General features: G+C 37.6%; 1 protein-coding gene across 28 annotated transcripts in view; it reads left to right on the forward strand.

Annotated features, from left to right (window-relative positions):
• The window catches only part of RBFOX2 (RNA binding fox-1 homolog 2), a 292,278-nt gene that overhangs the window by 209,628 nt on the left and 58,788 nt on the right, over positions 1 to 23,862 (forward strand). For all 28 annotated transcript variants that reach the window (XM_025283539.3, XM_025283540.3, XM_044941364.2 and 25 more), the window contains one exon: positions 17,091 to 17,315. In XM_025283539.3, coding sequence (XP_025139324.1) covers positions 17,091 to 17,315 — 225 coding nt within the window. The remainder of the gene's footprint in view (positions 1 to 17,090; positions 17,316 to 23,862) is intronic.

Raw genomic sequence — 23,862 nt, forward strand, 5'->3', positions numbered from 1 at the left:
AGTTCACTCAGACTCACATCCATCGAGTCAGTGATGCCATCCAGCCATCTCATCCTCTGTTGTCCCCTTCTCCTCCTGCCCCCAATCCCTCCCAGCATCAGAGTCTTTTCCAATGAGTCAACTCTTCACATGAGGTGGCCAGAGTACTGGAGTTTCAGCTTTAGCATCAGTCCTTCCAAAGAACACCCAGGGCTGATCTCTTTTAGAATGCACTACTTACTTTACATCTCTTATAAGACTCCACTGAAATAACAATATAGAAGTGCAAAAAGAAATAAACCAAGAACAGCAAACACTAACAGAAAAGGGTAAAGAGTTGTTATAAACAAAAGTTAAACAGATTTCTTTAAAAGAAAGCAAAAAGGAACCAGTTGATGGGTGAATGGAGGAGAAGCTAAAGCCTGCCAGTTATTACCAGGAGGGTGTGAGTGGTGTGGAAGCTGGTTTGCCTAGCAGGAACCCCAAGAGGTCTGGGTTCAGAGCAGGAGTGAAGAAGGGACGGACAACAGGGATTTCATGTGCATTCTACAAGGGTTGATTCAACTGCTTGGCCTCACTGTAACCTTTCCAACCCCTTCCCAGTGGAAGTAGCCAGTGTTTACTATTCCTGCCTCTTTTCTCCAGCAAAAAAAAAAAAAAGGAAAAACCAAAACCCCCAGGTTGTTTAACTCCAAATAAATTGATCAAAAATGTTTGGTGAAATTTAACTTTTTGTATTAAATATTGGCACCCCTTCTTTAATCTGATATTTGGGGCCTAGGAGGAGGTCGTTGCATACACTGAAACGAACCCTGAAAACCATTGACGTGCTCTTCCTTATCTCATACTGAGTTCCCCATTAGAATTTTAATTCTAGGAAGAGACCCAGTAAGAGAACAGATTTTCTTACAGGAGAGCAGAGGAAACCCACACCAGCTAACCAGGTTTATACCTGGGTCACCAGTGCACTTTCAGCATGAAAGGGAAGAGAAGAAACAAAAAGAAGTACTTACCCTAACGGAAACATAATCCAGGGGGCAGAGGAGAATTTAAAGAAGCATTCTAACTAACGTAGTAAGGTTAAAGAAGAGAAGGCATGCCTAAAACCAGTACTGGGTACAATGAGAAGGGAACAATTTGAGAATGTGAAAGAGTTTAAGAGATTAAGAATGTGATAGTCAAAAGAAAACAGGCCATCGAAGGAAAGAAAGTAAAGATATTTCCCAAAATGCAAGCTTCAAGACGCAAAGATGGAAAACACAAGATAAGTCTCAGATGATTTCCTTAGCCCATGTACCCTAAAAACAGTCTGAGACAGTACTTTATTGGGAAATACAATCTCAGGAAAGCAGGACTTGGAAAGGGGAGAGAGAACAAAGGAGAGAGGTTGGACAAAGGTTTTAAAAGACATTGCTGATGCCTTGGCTTCAGCAGAAGTCTTAAGAGACATTGTATAGATTACTGTTCCACTTGCCAGTCCTCCTGAGTATGGGGACATGTGTTCATCTACTGGTTTCCTCTCACCTCCTGCTCATCCCACTTTTTGGTCAAAGTTTGCTGTTCAAACCGTTACCACACCTGACCTGTTCAGTGGCCTCTTGGGGAGGCCAAGTCCTACTCTCTGTGTGCACAGATCTGCAGATTAATGTGACATTTGAGTCTGGAGAGGTGAGAGGAATCAGTAACCCTAAGGTAGCCTGCAATTCAGGAGACCTGGGTTTGATCCCTGGGTTGGGAAGATCCCCTGGAGAAGGTACCCACTCCAGTATTCTTGCCTGGAGAATCCCATGGACAGAAAAGCTGGATGGGCTGCTGTCCATGGGATCACAAAGAGTTGGACACAACTAAGCAACTGAGCACATACTCTAGGTAGCCTCCAGCCTTGGAGCCTCTGCCTTTTAAGAAACCGTTAACAGAGGGTCATTCCCAAGAGGACTGGAAGGGAAGGAGCGGAGGGGAGACTGCCGTTTTCTGTCATAAATTCTTCTGTATCCATTGGGTTCACTATCATGTACATGTATAATTTCATAAAAATAAAAATCAACTTTAAAAACAAAAGATGGATTACCCAAAATACCCTGGAAATAAATACCAAAAGCTTTTTAGAATATATTTTGGGGGAAAATATTGAAAGATAAAATCTAATCAGTAGTTTAGAGGGTTCTGTACTCCTCCAACCTGATTTTCCCCTGCCCACTTTGTTGCTTAGTTTCTCTCCGCACCACTCCTTCTGTTTCTTGTTCATTATCCGTCTCTCTACTAGAAGGTAGACTCTGTAAGGGCAGGAGCCCTGTATTTTTAATCACTGTTCCCCAGCACCTAGAACGAAGTGTCTAATAATCCATGGTAAGTACTCGGTAAATATTTGATGGCAAGAATTGAAGCCAAATAGATGAAATATGCAGGGAGCATGACTTCCATGCAGAAGTATTGGGACTTGAGCTGTAGGCATTGAGGAATCTAGGATTTTAAGAAGAGAATTAATTAGCAATACCTGATTTAGGTTTTATTTTAGAAAGTTCACTGGCAGTTGCTTGGAAAATTCATTAGGTTGAGGTTAAGCTACAAGAAAGAAGAACTATTAAAAGAAAGATTCTTGGGTTATCCTGGGTGAGAATTGTTGCGAGCAGAGACTCATTTTTCTTTTCATTTGCCACAGTACATAGCATGGATATGTATATATATATGTGAATAACTCCTCCTGTAGTAAATATTTATGAGTGATTACGTTGTAGTGAACTTCCTTCAGAGTTCCTAAGCTATTGAGAGAAAGGTCTCTATCTTTTTCTACAGACAACTTCAGAAGCAGATATTCAACTACCTGGTCAATTCAGTTTAGCATGTATTTTTTAAACATCAATTACAGTGTGCTTATTGTTTGGTGAGGAAGCTACTGTAAAGTAGTATATGACTCAGTCCCTGATCTATTTAGGGGCTTTACTCAATAAATGACTAGAGGAAATATAAACCATCATGTTACCTGTGGTTGCCAGGCAAAATGCAGTTTTGTCCTGTAAAGGGTATGGGGGAAAATTTTGTCTATTATTGTATATACACATCATACAAATTACTTATTTTAAAGAGATAGACTATAATAGAACATCCAGTGTAAAAATCTATGAAGAATGATTAAATATTGTATTATTCAGCACACACAACAAAATCTTGCTAATGTCTTATTCTGAATGCGAGTTGTGGATAATTTTAAGGATATTTCAGTTTAACATAGAGAAGACACAAAACTTAATTGCCCATGAAGACACAATAAAGACTAAATTAATTTAAATTGGAGTGAAAAGTTTGGTTGAGTAAAAGAATAATTATCCATGCACTGTATAAATCACCAATTACATTGGATAGAATAGACAGTCAACCATTAATTGTGTGTAAGATCCTTTCATTTCCAAGGAAGCAGGTAGCTGACCCGGAGTATCTCTTGTGGTCTCTTGTTGTCAGTAGAAGATGTGATTCACAGATGTTTGAGGTTCTCAATACTGCTTTAAGGAGATCTGGAAGAAAGAGCTCTTAAGAGGTTGGAGACATTAAGCTTATTATAGGGTTTGTCATTTTTAGCCTAATAGACTATTGGTTTAAATGACTTTGTTCTGAAATATTTATTTTTCTGTTTAAATATGTATTGTTTTGAGATGGCAGAACTCAGCCTCAGGGGAGAGGTCAGGCTGGCTTTTCTCTCTTACTAATTTGAAACAGGGATGTATGTGTGTATTTTGAAGACAAATGATTTGGTGGCAAGTTTGCGCAGTGTGGGAGACCAGGGTTCAATCACTGGATCTGGAAGATTCCCCTGGAAAGGGAATGGCAACCCACTCCAGTATTCTTGCCTGGAGAACTCCATGGACAGGGGAGCCTGGCAGGCTGCAGCCCATGGGGTCGCAAAAAATCAGACACGACTGAGCATCTAACACACATTTTGCAATATTCTTGTTGGCCAAGTCTGTACCTCCCTTAGTACTAGTACCAGATCCTGAAATTGACTTTTAGTCTAAGCATGAAGGTAAAGTATATTGTATTTCCTGTTTTATTTTTATTTATCATCTGTTTGCAAGAGCTCAGAATTGCGCCCAGTCCCCTCCTGCACTCCATCTCCCCTTCATGTGGCTACAGTACACTCTCACTTTGGGTCCTGGTCCCTCAGTTATACCCAGTCTAGAGCAAGGGCCCATTGTTAGGCTTGCATTTCAGTAGGTTTGCATTTAAAAAAAAAAAAAAAAAAAATTGGTGTTTATTCTCTTATCTGTGGATTCCATATAAAGTAATTGTCTCCTTTCAGGTCACCTACATTTATGGCCACTATTACCTTCTTCTCAAAGCCTACTCCCTCCCTAAGGTCTGTCCTTCTAGAGGTTTAGATGCTTCAGGATATTTTCCATAAGCACCTGCCACCACTGTCATTCTCTTCGATTTTGCCCAGCCAAAGCCTCTAAAAGCAGTATTTCTCAGTGTGGTACCCAAACTGCCTACTGGAGTAGTATCAGTATCATGATTTGTTAAAGATATGTCCCCAGAGTGGTTGTTATGCACAGTAAAATACAGAATCTCTACTTTCAAGGAACCAGGTAAAAGATGAGTTTGTGGGTGTGAGGGCTGGGTCCGTACCATGTGGGGTAGGTGATCATATTGTTGAGATCGCATTTGGAATAGATATGGCCCTGGACTCCTTTCTTGGAATCAGAAATACCCTTAAAATTAATATTTCAGTTGGTGATTGGACTTTTATTAGTGTAGTCATTATCATATAATCATTAAATCTGTTTTTGTGAGTTTCCTTGGGGTCCCAGCCATCTACTAAGCTACAACCAACCAAATGAAAAATGAACTGCTGAAATTGAACTGACCATAAAAATTGGAGGCTGCATGGAAACTTCATGTATAGGTTTTTCCTCCCAATTTCTAACTAACCTACAGATTGTCTGACATCTTATGGCTTTGGGTATAATTTATATTTATTGTAAGAGAGAAAATACATTATTTGTATCTAACTTTTGCCATAAGCGTGTAGGTAAATTGAGAATCTAGAATGAATTTCACTTTTTGCCTAGTAAACTGGTGGTGTTTTGTCTTTGCACATGTTTATTCATCCGTTTTATTTCTCTGGGTTTTCTTCATGGCCTGTCAAATCTCTACAGAATTCTTAAAAATTATTTTAATTGACTCTGGATCATCTTAAATCCAGTGTTCTGTCCTTATCTTTCTGCATTACTAGTTCCTTTCCCTTTGGTCACAAACATCTGGGCAGAAGTCACTGCTTTGGTACGAGAGCTGAGAAGAGTGACAACCCTCTGCTCGGTTATTCTCAACGGAGAGCTTTTTGTAAACTTATTTTACAAAAGCAGGTAGAGTTTGAAATCTGAGTCTGTCTGAAAAATCCCAAGGGAAAAAAATGATAGAATTTATAAAATCCTTAATATAAAAATATTTTTTCCTCTATTACAAAGCTAGAGAATTAATGTCCGTTTATCTACAGCATTAGGAAAATGATTGGTGACGTGGGCATTGATAAAGATGCTCTATCTAAAAAACTAAGTGATTATTTTTTATGATGGTTTAAATAACATTAATATTGATCTGTTTCTGTCAGTGATCCATTCTGAGAAAAGATGTAATGTGGGAATTGGGAAACTTTTAAGATAGGATTTGTAGCCTGTGATTTGTAACACAACAGCAGATTAGTATCAAAATGGGACTCAAGATAACCAAACTGAAAAAATTAGAATGAAGTTGAAAAGTAAATTGGAAGATACAGACAAAATACCTTTCTCTCCTTAAGATTACTTAGACTTTTATTACCCTAGGAAAATGAAGATGATTATATTTGGGGCCTTTCTTATAGTACTTTATGCTTAGCTTTATTTGTAGCACAGATAACCTTGATGTAATTATTAGCTTATGTGCCTTTCTTAGTTTCTGAGTTTGGTCCTACAAAAGCAAAATCTTATTTTTATCTCCTCTCCCCACCGTGTTGAAGACAGAGTGTTATAAATGTTTAAATGTCAGTAAGTAATCTTTTCAACAATATGCAGAATAATTCGTTAAGAACAGAGAATATGTTTAAGGAATGATAACAAAACTTGACTCATTTACCCTAAGCAGTGTGACTTGTAAAGAGTGAAAAAATTTTTCTTTAAAGTATTGATAAAGGTGAGTGGGTTAATAGGTCATGAATAGTGAGTCTGCAACTATAAATCTTTAAAAATCACCTGTTCTGCCTACTTCTCTGTAACTGGTTGGTCTCCAAGTTCTTGTAATTCCATCACACAGCATCTCTTGATTCCATTTCCTTTGCCCTACTACATTTGTCTAGGCCCACCTATCTTCTCCAAAATGTTACAAAAGCCTCCTAGTTGTCCCCCCTTCTAGTACATTCCATGTATTGCTAATATTATAAGCTGTGATTCTTTTATTCCCCTATTTGAACAGTTGTTCACTGCCGAGGAATAATAGTTAAAATCATCAATATCTAAGTATTTGGATATAGGAATACTCAGTACACAACAGAACGTCACAAAGTATTAGGGAGAGATTCCAAGTAAGTCTTGGACTGGAAAGGTGGTTAACTCATCAGCAGAAATCCGAAAAAGAAGTGACAGATCCAGTTCTTCGATAGTTTGTTGTGTTAGTGGGATGCTAAGAGGGGATGTTTACCCAGAAGACCTGGACTGATCAGCTGGGAAGCTGGGCCCCAGGTCAAGAGTTTCACTTGTTCTCATGGAATCCTCACAACATTCTAAGTAAATAAGCCAGTTTGCAGATAAAAAAACAGGCTAGAAATGCTTAAAGTGACTCATCCATATCTGGTAAGAGGTATGGTTAGGATTTGAACCAAGGTCTGTCTTTCAGGGTCAGGCTGTTTCTTCAGTGAAAGCTTGGGAGAACGGGCATGGCTGGACCTAAAACATACATGGAAGTCACTCCTAGGCAGGGGACTGTTGGAGTTCTGGGATTGATGTGGGAGAGTAGACTGACTGATAAAAGGGTTGAGTCTTGCTTGGTCCTTAGGTTATACATTTTTCCTGTTTGATGGGGCCTGTTCACTATGACAGTGCATTCAAATTTAAAATTAAGACATTAGACATATTTCACATTGTACACCAGAAGACCAGAGACAATGTTTCACCTCTGTTACTCCATGTGATTTAAAGGAGAAAGACATCATCCTTAACTCTTGTATTTGCAAAACCACATATCTAAAGCATAAGCATGTAAATGTTGATTCCTGTCATTACTAACAATACTCCACCAGTTCTCACTTCTTTTCCCAACACTCTTCCCCTACTTGATATCAACCCAAGAAAACATTTGCTTCATTTCATACTATCCTTCCTGATGGCTCTCTACTCTAGCCAAACAAAACAATTTACTGCTGTGCACATACATGTGACTGTCCCTCTTAATCTTCATTTATTTAAAAAATGTTAACACTTTATATTTATTAGGTACCATATGTAATTCTGCATTGTGCAAAACTGACCCCACTCATTATGATGAAGCTTTTAATCTAATAGGAGAGATGGAACTCGTATCTAGATACGTTAAATATAAGGCTTTGAATTTAAATATCTGTAGACCTTAGTTGTGCAGGTTAAATGCTGTGAGAATCCAGGAGAGGAGAATGTGTTTCCAACTGGAAAGGGTGAGTGCACTCACTCCCTGAAGGTCTGCTGTATTAGACATTGTGAAGTGCTGCTGTTGTTGTTGTTGTTGTTGTTGTTTTATTTCCTTTCAGCCTCACGGTCAGTGCTGTTACGTCCGTTTTATGGTAGACAAAACTGAAGGTTAGTGTCTTGTCCAAAGTCACACAGTAACCGATCACCGAGTTAGGATTCTATCCCAGGTTTATTTAGATCTAAAGTGTAATCTCTCTCTCCTACACCTGATGTCAACAGACTATGGCCTGTGGGCCAGATTGGGCCCACTACCTGCTTTTGTAAGGCTCGTGATATTCTCACATTTTTAAATGGTTGAGAAAAAATCAAAAGAGGAATAATATTCCAGTGTCCGTGAAGGAGATTTTCCTGGAACACAGATGCACTCTTTTGTTTACATGTTACCTGTTGGCTGCTTTTCAGTTGTAACAGCAGAGGAGTTGCAGCTGACTCCTGCTTTCTCCCATCCTCCTCTAAGGATGACTTCACGGAGGAAGGTATTACTTGGGTTGCTTAGTTTTTCAGTATAATGAATATTCATGATCGAGGGGAGACAGCACTGGGAAAGACCCTGATCCTTACTGTTGCAGTCTGGCTGTGACTTGGGAAAGCATCATATTTAGGGAATATTCTAGATTCAGTGCAGTACAGACATATATGTATTGTGTTGAGAAACCTGCCGGAAATGTTATGAGGAGTAATGACTAGCAACCCCAGCTATAGAATTGGCTTGGATTTGGATTAGAGTCTGCATATGTCAGCTGTTTGCTGAGTGGTTTTTGATAAGATTCTTAACCTTTTAAAATGTCAGTTTCTGTATCTGTAAAAGGAGAACGGTGGAAATACCTAGCTTTTAGAGTTGTGAGAATTAAATGAGTTAATATATTCAAAGTGCTTAGACTTTTGCCAGACACATAAGAAACATTCATTAAATATAAGCTGCTAATATAGGTGAAACAGGGTCTAAAATATAGACCCTCTATGTATTTAGAATATATACTTTCAAATATATTTAGTAGGCAGTAGTTATGACCAACCTAGATAGCATATTAAAAAGCAGAGACGTTACTTTGCCAACAAAAGTCCGTCTAGTCAAGTCTGTGGTTTTTCCAGTGGCCATGTATGGATGTGAGAGTTGGACTGTGAAGAAAGCTCAGCTCCGAAGAATTGATGCGTTTGAACTGTGGTGTTGGAGAAGACTCTTGAGAGTCCCTTGGACTGCAAGGAGATCCAACCAGTCCATCCTAGAGGAGATCAGTCCTGGGTGTTCATTGGAAGGACTGATGCTGAAGCTGAAACTCCAGTACTTTGGCCACCTCATGTGAAGAGTTGACTCATTGGAAAAGACCCTGATGCTGGGAGGGATTGGGGGCAGGAGGAGAAGGGGACAACAGAGGATGAGATGGCTGGATGGCATCACTGAATGGACATGAGTTTGAGTGAACTCTGGGAGTTGGTGATGGACAGGGAGGCCTGGCATGCTGTGATTCATGAAGTTGCAGAGTCGGACACGACTGAGTGACTGAACTGAACTGAAACTCCTTAGAGGCAAATTTTTAATTTTTGTTATGTCTTCAGTGCCTAAAACAGCTGTGGACCCACAGTAGTTAATTTAGTACATGTCTTGGAATTAAAATTGGATTTCAAATCTATCTCCTTATTTCCTTTTCAGCTGGTTGATCATTCTAAGAACTTTTTCAGTGGATTTTTCTTCTTTGCAAGTTGGTTTCTCTTGTCACTATAATAAGTTTTGTATATCTGTAGTTTGTTTTGGGCTTCCCAGGTGGCTCAGCCGGGTAAGGAAACCGCCTGCAATGCGGGAGACCTTGGTTTGATCCTTGGGTTCGAAGATCCCCTGGAGAAGAGAAAGGCTACCCACTCCAGTATTCTGGCCTGGAGAATTCCATGAACTGTATAGTCCACCGGGTCGCAAAGAGTCGGACACGGCTGAGCGACTTTCACTTTGTTTTCTTTCTCTTTTTATTTTGGCTGAGCTGTAAGGCATATGAGATCTTAGTTCCCCAACCAGAGACTGAATCTACGCCCCCTACATTGGAAGCACAGAGCCTTAACCACTGACCGCCAGGGAAATCCCTGTAGTTTGTTTTCTTAATCCCATGGAATCCCATGGAGAATCCCATGGACGGAGGAGCTTGTTGGGCTGCAGTCCACGGGGTCACAAAGAGTCCGACCCGACTGAGCGACTTCACTTTCACTTGTTTTCTTAAATATTATTCCCACAGATATATAGTAATGAGGGTTGTTTTTGTTTGTTTTTTAATTTCACGTGACATCCATTACAGGGGCATCCAGTAGGATTTTAATATTTTATCAAGTTGTGGAAGTTCGGCCCCACTGGTCTACCTGGTGCTTGTGTTTGTTGAAAACAACTTTTATTGAGAGTCTAGAGTTTTAATCACTTCACATTTTATGTTACCAGTTCTTCACAACAGTATAATAACATTAACATTGCTGTTTTATAGATTAAGAAAATGGGGCACAGAGAAAGTAGGTTGTAGCATATTTAATTGTTTACAGCTATAGTAAGTGACAGAACTGAGGTTGAATTTATGTTCTGACCATACACTCCAGCATTCCTCTTTGTGAAATACAAAATTTGTTGGGTCTCAGATGAATTTGATAAAAGTTTAGGTAATGTGTAAATAGTAGAATAAACAAATTTGTTTGCATTGGCAAAAAATACATTTTCAAAAATTATCAGTCTTTATAACTTACACATTCCTTTGTGCTTATCATCTTGAACTTTACTCAAAGATGGCATCCTAAAATCATTGAGTCACAGTGGTCTTCATTCTGTGTGAAATAAATACTATTCTTATCTTCTTAATATTTAATTTCTCTCCTTAAAACTTTTGTGTAGATAATATAATGACGATGAGATGACAGTCTTGAATCAGTTTGTCGAAATATCAAATATAACCCAGATTTGTCTGTTTCATGTACCTCTCTTCAGGGTTTTTCTTTCCCCCAGTCATTTGAAAATAACTTTAGAAAAACTCTTCTACTTTTTAAACCAGAGAATTAGAAATTTGGGTAGGTTTTTCTGAAATTTGGAAAATCTGACTTTTTAGTATAGTTGTAAATTATGTTGCTTCTGGAAACCAAAGCATTTTTTTTGTTTATAATATTCTGCCAGCCACTGTAGCGAATTCATGTGGATGGTGGGAGGACTGGATGCATCCTGCTTTTCATATCCTCATAGCTTTTCACAAAATGGGGACATCATTCTGCTTTTTTGAAAACAGTGTTGTTATGAAGGGTTAGGGAGAAATAGGGGTTGAAGTTCTAAAAGGAATGCTCAGGGGAGTTGACATTTGAGCAGAGAGACATGAGGGAGGTGTACAAGTCAACAAATGCTGGAGTACCTGTGGCACCATGAGAGGCAGGGCAGAATACAAAGTAACTCTCTTTCATTTTAATGAGCTACACTGATAAGCTCTAAAAGCTAACTATCCTTTATTTTTCCTCTCATCTTTCACATAAAATCTTAGTTTATATTCTAGGGAAAAAAGGAGTTGTAGATAAATCTTTATTAGAGCCTTGTTAGGCAAGGTAGAAATTTTATTTGCATCGTACTCCTTATTGTCAATTTTTTAATCTTGTGAATGAGAAAGTTTATAGACTGTTAAATTAAGAAAAAGAAGTTATGTCTAGTTTTGTGGGCTACAAGAAAAAGTTAATTCATTTTGTCAGATGAGATACACTTAAACTGTTTAGTCTGTGATATTAAAATATCTTCATAAAACAAAAGGCAAGTTCTTACCTAGAAATAATCATGTTGACTATTATCTCACAGTTTGTCTGCAGGCTATAGTACTTCTCTTCTGAACTTAAAACTTAAGAATATAGCCTGGAAATTTAATGGAAGTCTGAAAACCATATAACGTTTCTAAATTATAATAATGTTTACCTGGGGAAATTTTTAGACATTGCAGAGTGTATGAGGTAAAATGCAAAATCACTCCTATTCCAGTTTCTTACCTGTAGTGTATAAACATAGTGTTTTTTAATAAAATTTAAAAAAATTCCTGTATGTAACAAAATAAACTATTAAGAATTTCTTCTTGATCTCCTGGTAAGGGTTTACATTTTCCTTTTGAGGGAGAAATAGTTCAGCCTCTACCTGTCTTGCATTACTTTGAAACACATGGTACAAAGGCCACAAGTGATCTTAGACGTTTTGACCTGTCTTCCCCCCATCTTCCACTGCTGATTGACAGGTTTATTCGGTTGACTGAGCCGGCTTTGTCAAGACTGCCTCTGGGGGAGAGTTAATATTGTGCTTTGTGTGCCAGAGCATCCTCCCCAGCAGAGCTGAAATGGAGGGTGGAGGCTTCCCGGAAAGAGGAGAGTCTGAGAGGAGCCCAGTGGGGTATTAGAAGTCCCCCTTGCTGTGTTCATAAACTGCACAACAGTGTCTTTAGCCTTTACGGGTTATTTAGTAGACCTGTCCTGTGTCTCTGTTTATGCCTGGAGTTAAAGCATAGGTCTATGAATACCTTTGGTGCTCTTACTCCCTTTTATTCACCAACCCCCCTGAAATAGAATTTTTTCTTATCTGTCTTCAGGCTAGTAAATCCCATGAGGACTTCTGAAGTAGTGTGCTTCATGTAGTTTGGTAGGTAGGTAGATAGTTAGACAGCACTGAATAATTTGAAAGAGAAGGGGCAGGAATTATTTTCTTTCCTTCTTAGGACACCCAGAATAGAGAGAAATCATTTACAGTACCCTGACCTTGAGATCATGAAAATAACTTATATAGTGATGAATGACAAGGTTTTCTTTCCTGAAAAACTACAGGTAAAAACTAGCATAATTTTTAAGAACTAAATGAAGGGAAGGATTTTTATGTAAAGCATTCCTACTACTTTGTAGATGTGATTCTTAGACACTAGAGACAGCTGAATTTTGATGCTGTATAACTTCTGTAGGTAATGTCAGTGCCATTTTTTTTTTTGAGAACAGCATAATAACTCAATGCTTCAGTATATTGGCTTCCCTTTACTGATTACACTAGTCATCATTCTCTTTTTATATTAAAAAATACTTTGTAGGCTTTATTACAAAAGTAATATAAACTTATTAGGAGAATGAGGAAATTTGGAGGGGGGCTTTGGATAGATATGTTCACTGTTTTGATTGTGGTGATGATTTCATGAGTGTACGTATATATGTCGAAACTCACCAAAGCATACACTATGAATAAATCAGTGGGGCTTATTGTAGAATTGTCCCTCGGTATCCACAGGGACTTACCAGAGCATACACTATGAATAAATCAATGGGGTTTATTGTAGAATTGTCCTTTGGTATCCACAGGGGATTGGTTCCAGGACCCCCTGCAGATGCCAAAATCTGCAGATGCTCAAGTCCCTTGTATAAAATGGCATAACTAATATCTGCATATAACCTGTGCACATCCTCCCATATTTTTTTTTTAATTTTTTAAATTTTTATTGTTTTGGCCTGTGAGATCTTAGTTCCCTGACCAGGGATTGAACCTGTGCCCTCTGCGTTGGGAGCACCGAGTTTTAACCACCTGACTACCAGGGAAGTCCCCTCCCATATGTTTTTAATCACGTCTACATTGCTTATAATACCTAGTACAGTGTAAATGTCATGTAAATAGTTATAAATACAATGTAAATAGTTGCTGGACTATGGCAAAATAAAGCTTTACTTTTCTGGGATTTTTTTTTTCCCTAGTATTTTTCAATCAGTGGTTATTTGAATACACGCTGCAGAGCCCACAGAGAAGGCCAACTGTATATGTCAATTATGTCAATAAAATGGTTTTTTAATTTTTTTATGATTTGATGGCGAAAAAAATGGATATTTTGACGTTAATATGTATTTCAATTTATTAGTGAGATTAAGCATTTTTATCATACAGCCATTTGTATTTCATCTTCTGTGAATTGTTGTTGTATTCTTTGCCTCTTTTTCTGTTTGTGTGTGTGTTTCTCATCAGGTTAAATAACCTGCACTTAGTGATGGTTACCAGTGTGTGTCTGTCTTACGTTGTAGATGTTTTCCCCAGTTGGTTTTTCTTTTGACTTTAAAATCCATTTCTCCCCTCTCTTTCCTCTCCTCCCCCTCCTCTCTCCTTTTCTTCCTGTCTTCCATAGCCAAATCTTTTTTTTTTTTTTTTAACTTTTCTGGGTTTTAGGTTTCCTGTCTTACTTAAGAATTGCCCCACCCCAGTAACACTCCCAATATTTCTTACATTTTCATAGTTTTAATTATATTTTATTCCTTTTTTTTTTTTTTTTGCATGGAGCATGAGTATTTTCTTTTTGGTGGGTAGCCAACTTCTATTCAATACAAATATCATCTGAGCCACCAGGGAAACCTCTTTAATACCAATACCATATGATAAATAATCATCCCCTCCACTGAATTGAAATGCCATTTTTATCTTCTATTGAGTTTCCATATAAACTTGAATCAGGATTATCAGTGTTCCTTTAGTCATTTTGTATATTCCTACTATTGAATCATAATAGTTTTATGGCAAGTTTTAATATATGATAGAGCATCTCCTCCTTTATGGGTTTTCCTTTTGCAGACTTTATTAGTATTTTTTCATATGCAAGTTAGAAAAGTATTTGGTCCTGTTTCCTTCTTTAGGCACCATTTGATTTGCTTCTAATTGGAAATTATACTAGGTTTATATTTTATTTGGGGAATGATTAACCTTTTATTATTACTCAGAAATAAAATATACCTTTCTGTTTATTCAGATCTTATACATTGTATGTTTTATATTATAATTTAAATTTGGGTACTTTTGAATAGATTATTATTGCTAGTTTTAAAATAGGCATTAATGTATTTTAAAATAGTTTTTCAACTATTTTCTGCCCATTGGTATATCTTTCTGTGGGATGTGGTTGTTAAAAAGTCGTTAGCTTTCTTTCAAACGCCTTGTTCTTTTCATTGTGATCTGTAACATTTCTTTATAGATTCTGGTGTCCTTTTCCAGATATATGTATTGTGAATATTGTCTCGCAGTCTCTGCCTTGTCTCTTTATTATTTTAAGTTGATTTTCGGAGAACAATTGTTTTTAATTTTGGTGAAATCTACTCTGTCATTTTTTTCTTTAATAGTTCTTCATTTTTTTATGTCCCCAAAATTTCTTGTTTATCGCAAAGGTGTGAAGATTTTGCTGCCTTTTCTAAAAGTTTTATAGTTTCAGCTCTTACACTTAGGTCTATTATCTCTTTCAGGTTAACTTTTACAAATATAGGGTGAAAGTTGAGGTTATTTTTTTCATTGGGTATTCAGTTTTTCATTTATTAAAACGTCTTTCCCCCGCTGAATGGACTTGATGCCTTAATATTCACTGTAAATGTTTATTTCTGTCTCTGGGTTCTTTTCTATCTCGTTTATCTGTTGTATGTTTTTAAACCAGTACCACACTATGATGATTATCATCACTTTTTAAGTCTTGAACTCAGGTAGTATAAGTCCTCCAGTTTGTGTTATTGTCTTAACTACTCTAGATACTTTGCATTTCCATATAAATTTTAATAACAACTTGTTAATTTATACAAAAACACCTGCTGAGATTTTGATTGGGTTTGTGGAATTTGGGGTGCATTGTCATTTTCAGAATATCCAGCTTTCCAATCTATGATCATATATTTCTCTATTTATAACAGCCTTTGTAAATTTGTTCTGTTTTATTTTAGGCAGATTTTAAAGGATAGTTGAACCTTCCTTTAAAAAGTAATGTGAGACCTTTCTCCAGTTTTGGATTCATTTTTTTTGCGATAGTATGAGTTTCAGTCCAGTTCAGTCACTCAGTCTTGTCCGACTCTTTGCAACCCCATGAATCGCAGCACGCCAGGACTCCCTGTCCATCACCAACTCCCAGAGTTCACTCAAACCCATGTCCATCGAGTCAGTGATGCCATCCAGCCATCTCATCCTCTGTCGTCCCCTTCTCCTCCTGTCCCCAATCCTTCCCAGCATCAGAGTCTTTTCCAATGAGTTTAATGGCCATCAAATTAATGCTAAAAACCTGGAATGGTGTTAGACAGTGCTGCTGGAAGTTCAGTTTCCTGTAGCTCTCAGTGGGTAGAGAATCCCTTCTTAAATTGAGGAGAAAGAAGGATAACCATAACTGAGGAAGAAAGAGGAATAATTACTTTGTTGTTTGAAGGAAGTGATGCTCATGACTAGGAGGAATCCAAGTGATGTAAACCCAGATTTTCTTTGATCCCTAATGCTATGATGTCTAAAATATCGGGGAAGGGGTTTATCAAAGTGCTACCACTTTGAAGCATTTGACCATCTCTTTCAGCTGTTTCCAAAAGGATAGTGGCCCCGGACTTTGAAAATGTGTTTGTTGTTAGTAAAATAATGACTCTGCCTTTTATGGACTAAAATGGGAGGTCAGAAGGTAAGTTGTTGAGAAGGGAGGATTTTACAAAATCTCTTACACAAGATTTAACTCCTAGTTTGTATCTGAACTTAAAGACGGAACAGAAATAAGATAGGGGCTATGGAGTCAAAGTGGCTTCTAACGAGTTCCTGCTGTTACTGTATGTCCTGTAGTGATATTTGAGCTATCACATGAGATCCCAAGTAAGCATCTGGGGATGGACGCCATGTGGAGAAGTATCTGCTAGCCTTGAAATGCTAGCAGTAATTATGAAAAACTCAAGATTTTTGTCTAGGAAATTTTTTTGTCCAGTTTCTAATTTAAGGAAAGGTTTGGTTTTGTTTGTTTGTTTGTTTTTTTAATTAACTTAGTGGCCAAGACTTAAATAAATCTCTACCTTGAAATTCAAAGATTAATTTTGTTAACAATGTACTTTCTCCTGAATTCTGTGTTCTTAAAATCTAGAGGTGTATATCATCTGGTTTTGAGAATTTAATTTATACTGTCATTCTACCTGTTGCTATGAATTGTAATTTCAGTTCAGTCACTCAGTCATGTCCAACTCTTTGCGACCCCGTGGACTGCAGCACACCAGGCTTCCCTGTCCATCACCAACTCCCGGAGCTTGCTCAGCCTCATGTCCATTAAGTCGGTGATGCCATCCAACCATCTCATCCTCTGTCATCCCCTTCTCCTCCTGCCTTCAGTCTTTTCACAGCATCAGGGTCTTTTCAAATGAGTCAGTTCTTTGCATCAGGTGGCCAAAGTATTGGCATCTTCAACAAATTAGAAATAAATTACAAAGAATTGTAATTTAGTGAAATTAATTTGTTTTCCCCTAATAATCACTAAAGGAATAGAGTGTACTAAAGGAAACAGTAATGGCTCAAACAAATTTCAAATCTTGTAACTTATCTTCTGTAACAAATTTCCTTGCATTTAAAAAAGTTTGGTTTAAAGGAAAATCTTTGGTCCTTTGGTAACTAGTCAACTTTTTTTTTTTTAGTCTTATCTTCTCTTTCTCTGTTTGTTCCAGGGTAACCAGGAGCCAACAACAACTCCTGACGCAATGGTTCAGCCTTTTACTACCATCCCGTTTCCACCACCTCCACAGAATGGAATTCCCACAGAGTATGGAGTGCCACACACTCAGGACTATGCCGGCCAGACCAGTGAGCATAACCTGACACTCTACGGAAGCACGCAAGCCCACGGGGAGCAGAGCAGCAACTCACCCAGCACACAGAACGGATCTCTGACGGTACGTGAGTGATGAGGTGGCGAAACAGAAGGAGGCCTGTCATCGTCCTATTGAAATCTTCTTAATCATCATACCCAAAGACCCTTTGAATTAATTTTGCATTTACATTACATTGCATAGCACTAATGTAATTTCCATTCTACTCCAAGCATTGTAATTAGAAAATAAGGATTTAGGACAAAGCTCACGGTCATTGCCCAGGAGCTTACAGTCTAGACATGGGACAGACAGTAAAACAAGGTAAGTGTGATGATGAGAGTTAACTTAGCAGGAGGCTGCTCTTTTCAGCTTTACGGGTCACCTTCATTCTGCAAAAATCTCACAGTCCTTCTCTGTCCTCATTCTCCACAATCTGTCAGCAGTATTCTACACACTGCCTCCTCCTTCCTCCTTGAGACACTTGAGTTGTTGGCTTTCATGACACTCCCTGTTTCCCTCTTAGGCACTGAAAGTCCTTTGTTGGTCTTTCTTGCTGGTTCATCTTTCTCTATTCAGCTTTTAAATGTAGTACTCCAGAGCTGGGTCCTAGGACTCCTTTCCCTCCTGTTTTTTATCCTGTCTCTGTTGTATAATGATACTACTAAATTCACCTAGTTGCTCAAACAAAACCTGTGAATGATTTTTTTCTCTATTTCCATCATCTCTGCATCCAGTCTGTTAGCAAGTCTTGGCCACCGTGACTCTAGAATTTTTTCTTACTTCAGCCTTTTCTCTTCATCCTAAGACCATAGCTGGATAGTGTCTATAATTAAGAGCTCAGCATTTCCACCAGATTTTTTAAGTCTGAGTCCTAATATCGTCTGTAATTAGTAGTATGACCTTTGGCCAGTTATTTAATCTCTCTCTGCCTTGGCATGCTCATCTGCAAGATGAAGCCAGTAGCACCTGTTTAAAGTGGCTTTTAGGAGACTTAAAAGAATTTCATTCGTGTGAGGTGTTCATCATCATTGTCACCACTCGAATCCAAACCTTTTCACTTTTTCTGTTACTGTTGCCTAATTTATCACATAGCGGCCAAGATCCTTTGTCTCTTAATGCAAATAATGCTATTTTCCTGTTTGAGTCTAATGGTTTTCTAACATACTTAGAATAAAATCCAAACTCATACCTGGTTTACTAATCCCTGGCCCCAGCCTACCTCTTTGACTTGACCTGTTACGGGAGTAAAGGAAGCATCATAAATTACAGTTATCACATCATACAGGAAATCATTTTGTTTGTGGGATTGTGTGGTATATTTCCTAAGATAAAAATGTCCTATACTCTGCATAGAAAGATCTCTCTCTAGTTTTTAGCTTTCTTTTTGCCTTTCTGTATCAGATTATTAGGAGGAGAGCTTTACTCAGCCTTTACACCACTTGATAAGATTTACTTCCCTGTAAAGAGCCTTGTAGGGGAAGCTTTTGTTGCATAAGGATAGATTTAACCTGCTAATACTTTCCATTTTCTTTTATTGGACTACCAAGAAAAATCCATTCTTCCCTTGAAGACATGTTATCTTATCAGTGTCAATCAGAGTTATATAGAAGCACATAATTTTTAACTTCATAGGTAATGGACTATAATAGACAATTTATTTGAAAAGTCTGGGCATGGTGGTAACAAATGAGGCTTTCCATAACATCCATTCTAGAATTAAAATACACAGGCTGCTGTATTGGCTGCATTTCCAAATCATGTACAAATGATGATGAACTTACAGATTTAACAGAAGTACTAGAAAAGAAGGAAAAAGAAAGAATAAAATATTATAAATCAGAGGCTTTATCAAGGTATTTTAATCACTAAGTCTATTTCTTTGCTAGTTATCAGTGTTTTTCTTTTTTCTATTTTCTATTTCTTATTAAATCAGTTTTGGTAATTGGTGTTTTTCTAGAATTTTTCTATTACCTGCTAATTAGCTATCTTGTTGGTATAAAGTTATTCTAATAATAATTCCGTTGATTATTTTCATTTCTACTGCATTCGTACTGATACCCACCCTTTCATCCGTGATTTTGGTAATTATGTCTTCTCTTTTTTTCTTGGTTAATCTAGCTAAGGTTTTTTGATTTTGCAGCTTCTTCTAGAAAACCAGCTTTCGATTTCATTGACTTTTTAAAATCTGTTGTTTTTCTGTTTTGTATGTCATTTATTTCCATTCTGATCTTTATTATTTCTTTCCTTCTTCTTGCTTTGGGTTTGATTTGGTCCTATTTTGCTAGCTTCTTGACATGTAATCTTAGGTCATTGATTTTAGAATTTTATCCTTTCTAATTTATGTTTAAAGCTACACTTTACCCCTTAAGTTTCCCTGTAGCTGCATCCCATAAAGTGTGATATATTGTGTTTGCATTTTCATTCAGTTCAAGATATTCTTAAGTTTTTCCTTATGACTTTTTCTTTAGTCCTAGCTTTTATAGAAGTGTGTTGTTTAATTTCCAGATGTCTAAGGATGTCCCAAGTCTTTCTCTTTATAATCCCATTGTTCTCAGAGAATATACTTTGTATGATTTCAGTCTTTTTAAACTTAATGAGACTTGTTTTACAGCTTAGTAGATGAGATGGTCTGTCCTACAGAATGTTCCTAACCAATTAGGCCTTTTATCAATATGAAATGTCCCTTTTTGTTTCTGTTAGTTGTTCCTGTCTTAAGTCTGTTTTGTCTGATACTAATATGACCACTGCGTCTATCTTGTAATTACTATTTGCATGACATCTCTTTCCTTCATTTAGTTTCAAACTCTGAATCTAAGATATGTCTCTTGGAGAAAAACAAACAAACAAACATACATCTGGATCTTACTTATTTTTGCAGTCTGAAAATTACTGCCTTTGTATCAGAGTATTTAGTCTATTTACTTTTAATATAATTGTTAATATAGGTGGATTTATGTCTGCCATTTTACTATTTGTTCTTATATGTCTCTCGTCCTTTATTGTTCCTTCTTTACTGATTTATGTTAAATAAATTCTTTCTGTATCTTTTGAATCCCTTTGCAATTTTTTAAATTATTTATTTTTGTTGTTATTTTTGTATTTTCTTAGTTCTTAATCAAGAATTACATCTTGGAGTTATTACAACCTACTGATGGCTGTGTGTGTGTGTGTGTTTGTATGTATGTATTATGCTGTTGGTAAAATATAGCAATTTGGTCCAGTGGGGTTCTGTCCCTTACCATCCTTTCTGCTTGGTTATCGTCATATGAAATGAAACAATATAGTAGTACCGTTATTGCTTTAAAAGATCTTTTATCTGTAAAGAAATTTACCATTTCCATTGATCTTCATATCTTCCTATGGATTTGAGTTATTTTCTAATGTCATTTCCTTTTAGCTGATAGTACATCATGTAGGATTTTCTGGAGGCTAGGTCTGCTTGAAACAAATTTTCTGATTTTGTTTATCTAGGAATGTCTTTCTTTTGTCTTCATTTTTGAAGGATAGTTTTGCTAGCTGTAGAATTCTTGGTTGACAGTTTCTCCCTGTGTTCTCAGCCCTATGACATAAGCAAGAAGTCAGTTGTTAACCCTGCTGTTGTGCCCCTGTATGTGATGAGCTGTTTTTCTCTTGTGGTCTTCAAGATTTTTGGTTTATCTTTGGCTTTGAGCAGTTTAACATTGATAGATTGAGGATAGATATTTTTGTTTTTATCATACTTGCATTTTATTGAAATTTAGGGGTCTGCGGATTGTTTTCCGTCAAAATTGGGAAATTTTTTGACATAATTTTTTTGAATATTTGTTCTTTCCTTCTCTTCTTCTGGGACTTTTGCCACAAGTATGTGGGGATGCTTGTTTGTTCCCTACAGGTTCAGATTCTGTTTGTTTTTAAGCTGGATCTAAAGTTCTTTTCATTTTTCTAAAGTGTTTTTTCTTTCTCTTCTTTTGATTGGATAATTTTGATTAATCTGTTTCAGTTTACTTATTCTTTATTCCACCAGGTCCAATCAGTTATTGAGCTCATCTGGTGACTTTTTATTTTAGTTAATGTACTTTTCAACTCTAGAATTTTCATTTAGGATTTCTGTAGTTCTGTCAAGATCCCCTACTTGACTAGGGAATATTTCCTTTAATTCTTGTCACGTTTCCTTTAATTCTTTGAATACATTTGTCATTGTTACTTTGAAGTCAGCTGCTACAAGGTCTAGGCCGCTGAGAGCCTTTTTCTAGTTACTGCTTGTTTACTTGAGTCAGGGCCTCACTTTTCCTATTTCTTTGCATGTCTTGTAACTTTTTAGTAAATTAGATGTTTTAGTAATGTATTTCAACACTCTGAAGTTTGTTGGTTTTTTGAGAAACATAGAGATGAGTGTTTGTGTGTTTTTAGTACTTTACCTGGATTAAACTGTGGAGCATGACTCCTCCATGGTCACTGATGTGTCTGCTTAATGATCTTTATTCTCCTTTTTACTTTTTATCCTGGCTGGGAGTCACTCCTCTCTCTTCATAGACAGTGATTTGGGCATAAGTTGTGCTTAAGCACCTGGAGTGTGGAAAGCTTCTACCTTCTATTGATCTGTTGTGATTTGGCAAGTGCCTTTAGAGTCCAGCCAGTTCTCAAGTATGCCTTCACTTTTTCTTTTGGTGCGCCCTCTTTTGTCTCCCCGCTCCCCATCCCAGCATTTTCAGTCAGTCGGGAATGTCAGGAGAACATAACTTGTTATTCTACAATTCTCTCATTTCCAGGATCTTCCCTTCGTATTTCTGGCTGATCTGTCACACACACCAGTCAGACCACAACCTCAAGCTAGAAGAACCAGTTAGGTTCCTACCAAGTTTGCCACTTTTTCTGACAAAGCCGTGGCTTTCTACTGTACCCCACCCCAGTACCCCAAGCTGAGTCTACTCCCTCTGACAGCAGAACTACTGGTTTTCATGGCCTTTGTCGTCGTTCAGTCTCTCAGTCGTGTCCAGCTCTTTGCAACCCCACACACTGCAGCACACCAGGCTTCCCTGTCCTTCACCATCTCCTGGAGCTTGCTCAAACTCATATCCATTGAGTCGGTGATGCCATCCAGCCATCTTGTCCTCTCTCGTCCCCTTCTCCTCCTACCTTCAGTCTTTCCCAGTGTTAGGTTCTTTTCTAATGAGTCAGCTCTTCACATTAGGAGGCCAAAGTATTGGAGCTTCAGCTTCAGTGTCAGTCCTTCCAATGAATATTTAGGATTGATTTCCTTTAGGATTAACTGGTTTGATCTCCTTGCTGTCCAAGGGACTCTTAAGAGTCTTCGCCTAACTCTATCCTGAAAGCTCTCCTGGCAGAGCTGAGGATTAGAGGATGGAGTTCTTGGGTTGGAATAGCCCCAGGAAGTAGGTTTGTAGCCTCCTGCTGGTATTAACCCTAAAGCTGTAGCACCTTTTCATGAAATTTCTCTATTTGTTATCTGCCTTTGATTGATTTCCAGAACCCTGAAATGACTAAGTTTTCTTATTGTTTTGAGGAGAGGATTCACTAACCTGTTCATGCCATTAGAGCCAGAAGTCCCTTCCCTGAATCATTTCCTGGTCATGTACAAGGCACAGTACACCTCTCCACACCCTACCCATTTCTCTTTCTTTCTCTCTCTCATTGCCACAGTTTCCCATGGTTTCAGAATCCCAGACTCTGTGTTTCTGATGACAGTGAGCTCTGTTCCTTCATATTAATATATACAGTTTAGACATGTGTTCCTCATCCACATGACAAACTATTCATTATATTATTTTATATTGTGTTGACCAATTTGAGTTCCTAAAGATATATTGAAGTAAGACTGGGAATCCTTGTGAATAGATTGTGAATTCATTAGTGCTGTGGAAAAATGGAAACTCCTTGACTTGTACCTACAAACTGAGCACAGGTTCTGTCATGTTAGGAGGTTGCTAACAGTAAAAAGGGAAATTATCTGGAAGCTCTAGTTGAAGATTCTGCTTATATTTTTAAGTGTACATTTAAAATATGAGTGTAGATCCACTGCTCTTAAGCCCTTTACCTTTGGAAGTTGTGTATGGGTGTGTGTTTCTCAGGCAAGGGGATGTGTGCATAGAGAGAAATTGAGCAGTAGAACAGTATATTGTGAAACCTAGATTGCCAACTTTATAAATGATACTGTTAAACCTTTACCTTCTACTCATATGTTTCTTAAGAGTCTGATAATTCCTGTGGCCAATTACATTCCAAAGGTAGATGAGAAGCATTTATAAGTTATTTATAAATAAATGAGGGATTCCCTGGTGGCTCAGATGGTAAAGAGTCTCCCTGCAATGCAGGAGACCCAGGTTCGATCCTTGAGTCACGCAGATCACCTGGAGGATATGGCAACCCACTCCAGTATTCTTGCTGGGAAAATCCCATGGATGGAGGAGCCTGGCAGTCTACAGTCCATGGGGTTGCAAAGAGTCAGACATGACTGAGCGACTTTACTTTCTTTCACTTTATAAATAAATGGTATCTTAAATTTGTATAACAGTTTTCAATTTAAAACTTGCTTCCACAAACATTTTATTGTGGCTCATAAAATAGCCCTTTGTGGTGGTATGCTGTTGTTTTTTACACTATGGGAATCCCGTCTGCCACTCTGACTCTG

This window comes from Bubalus bubalis, chromosome 4 (genome assembly GCF_019923935.1).
Source record: "Bubalus bubalis isolate 160015118507 breed Murrah chromosome 4, NDDB_SH_1, whole genome shotgun sequence".
Taxonomy (NCBI): Eukaryota; Metazoa; Chordata; class Mammalia; order Artiodactyla; family Bovidae; genus Bubalus; species Bubalus bubalis.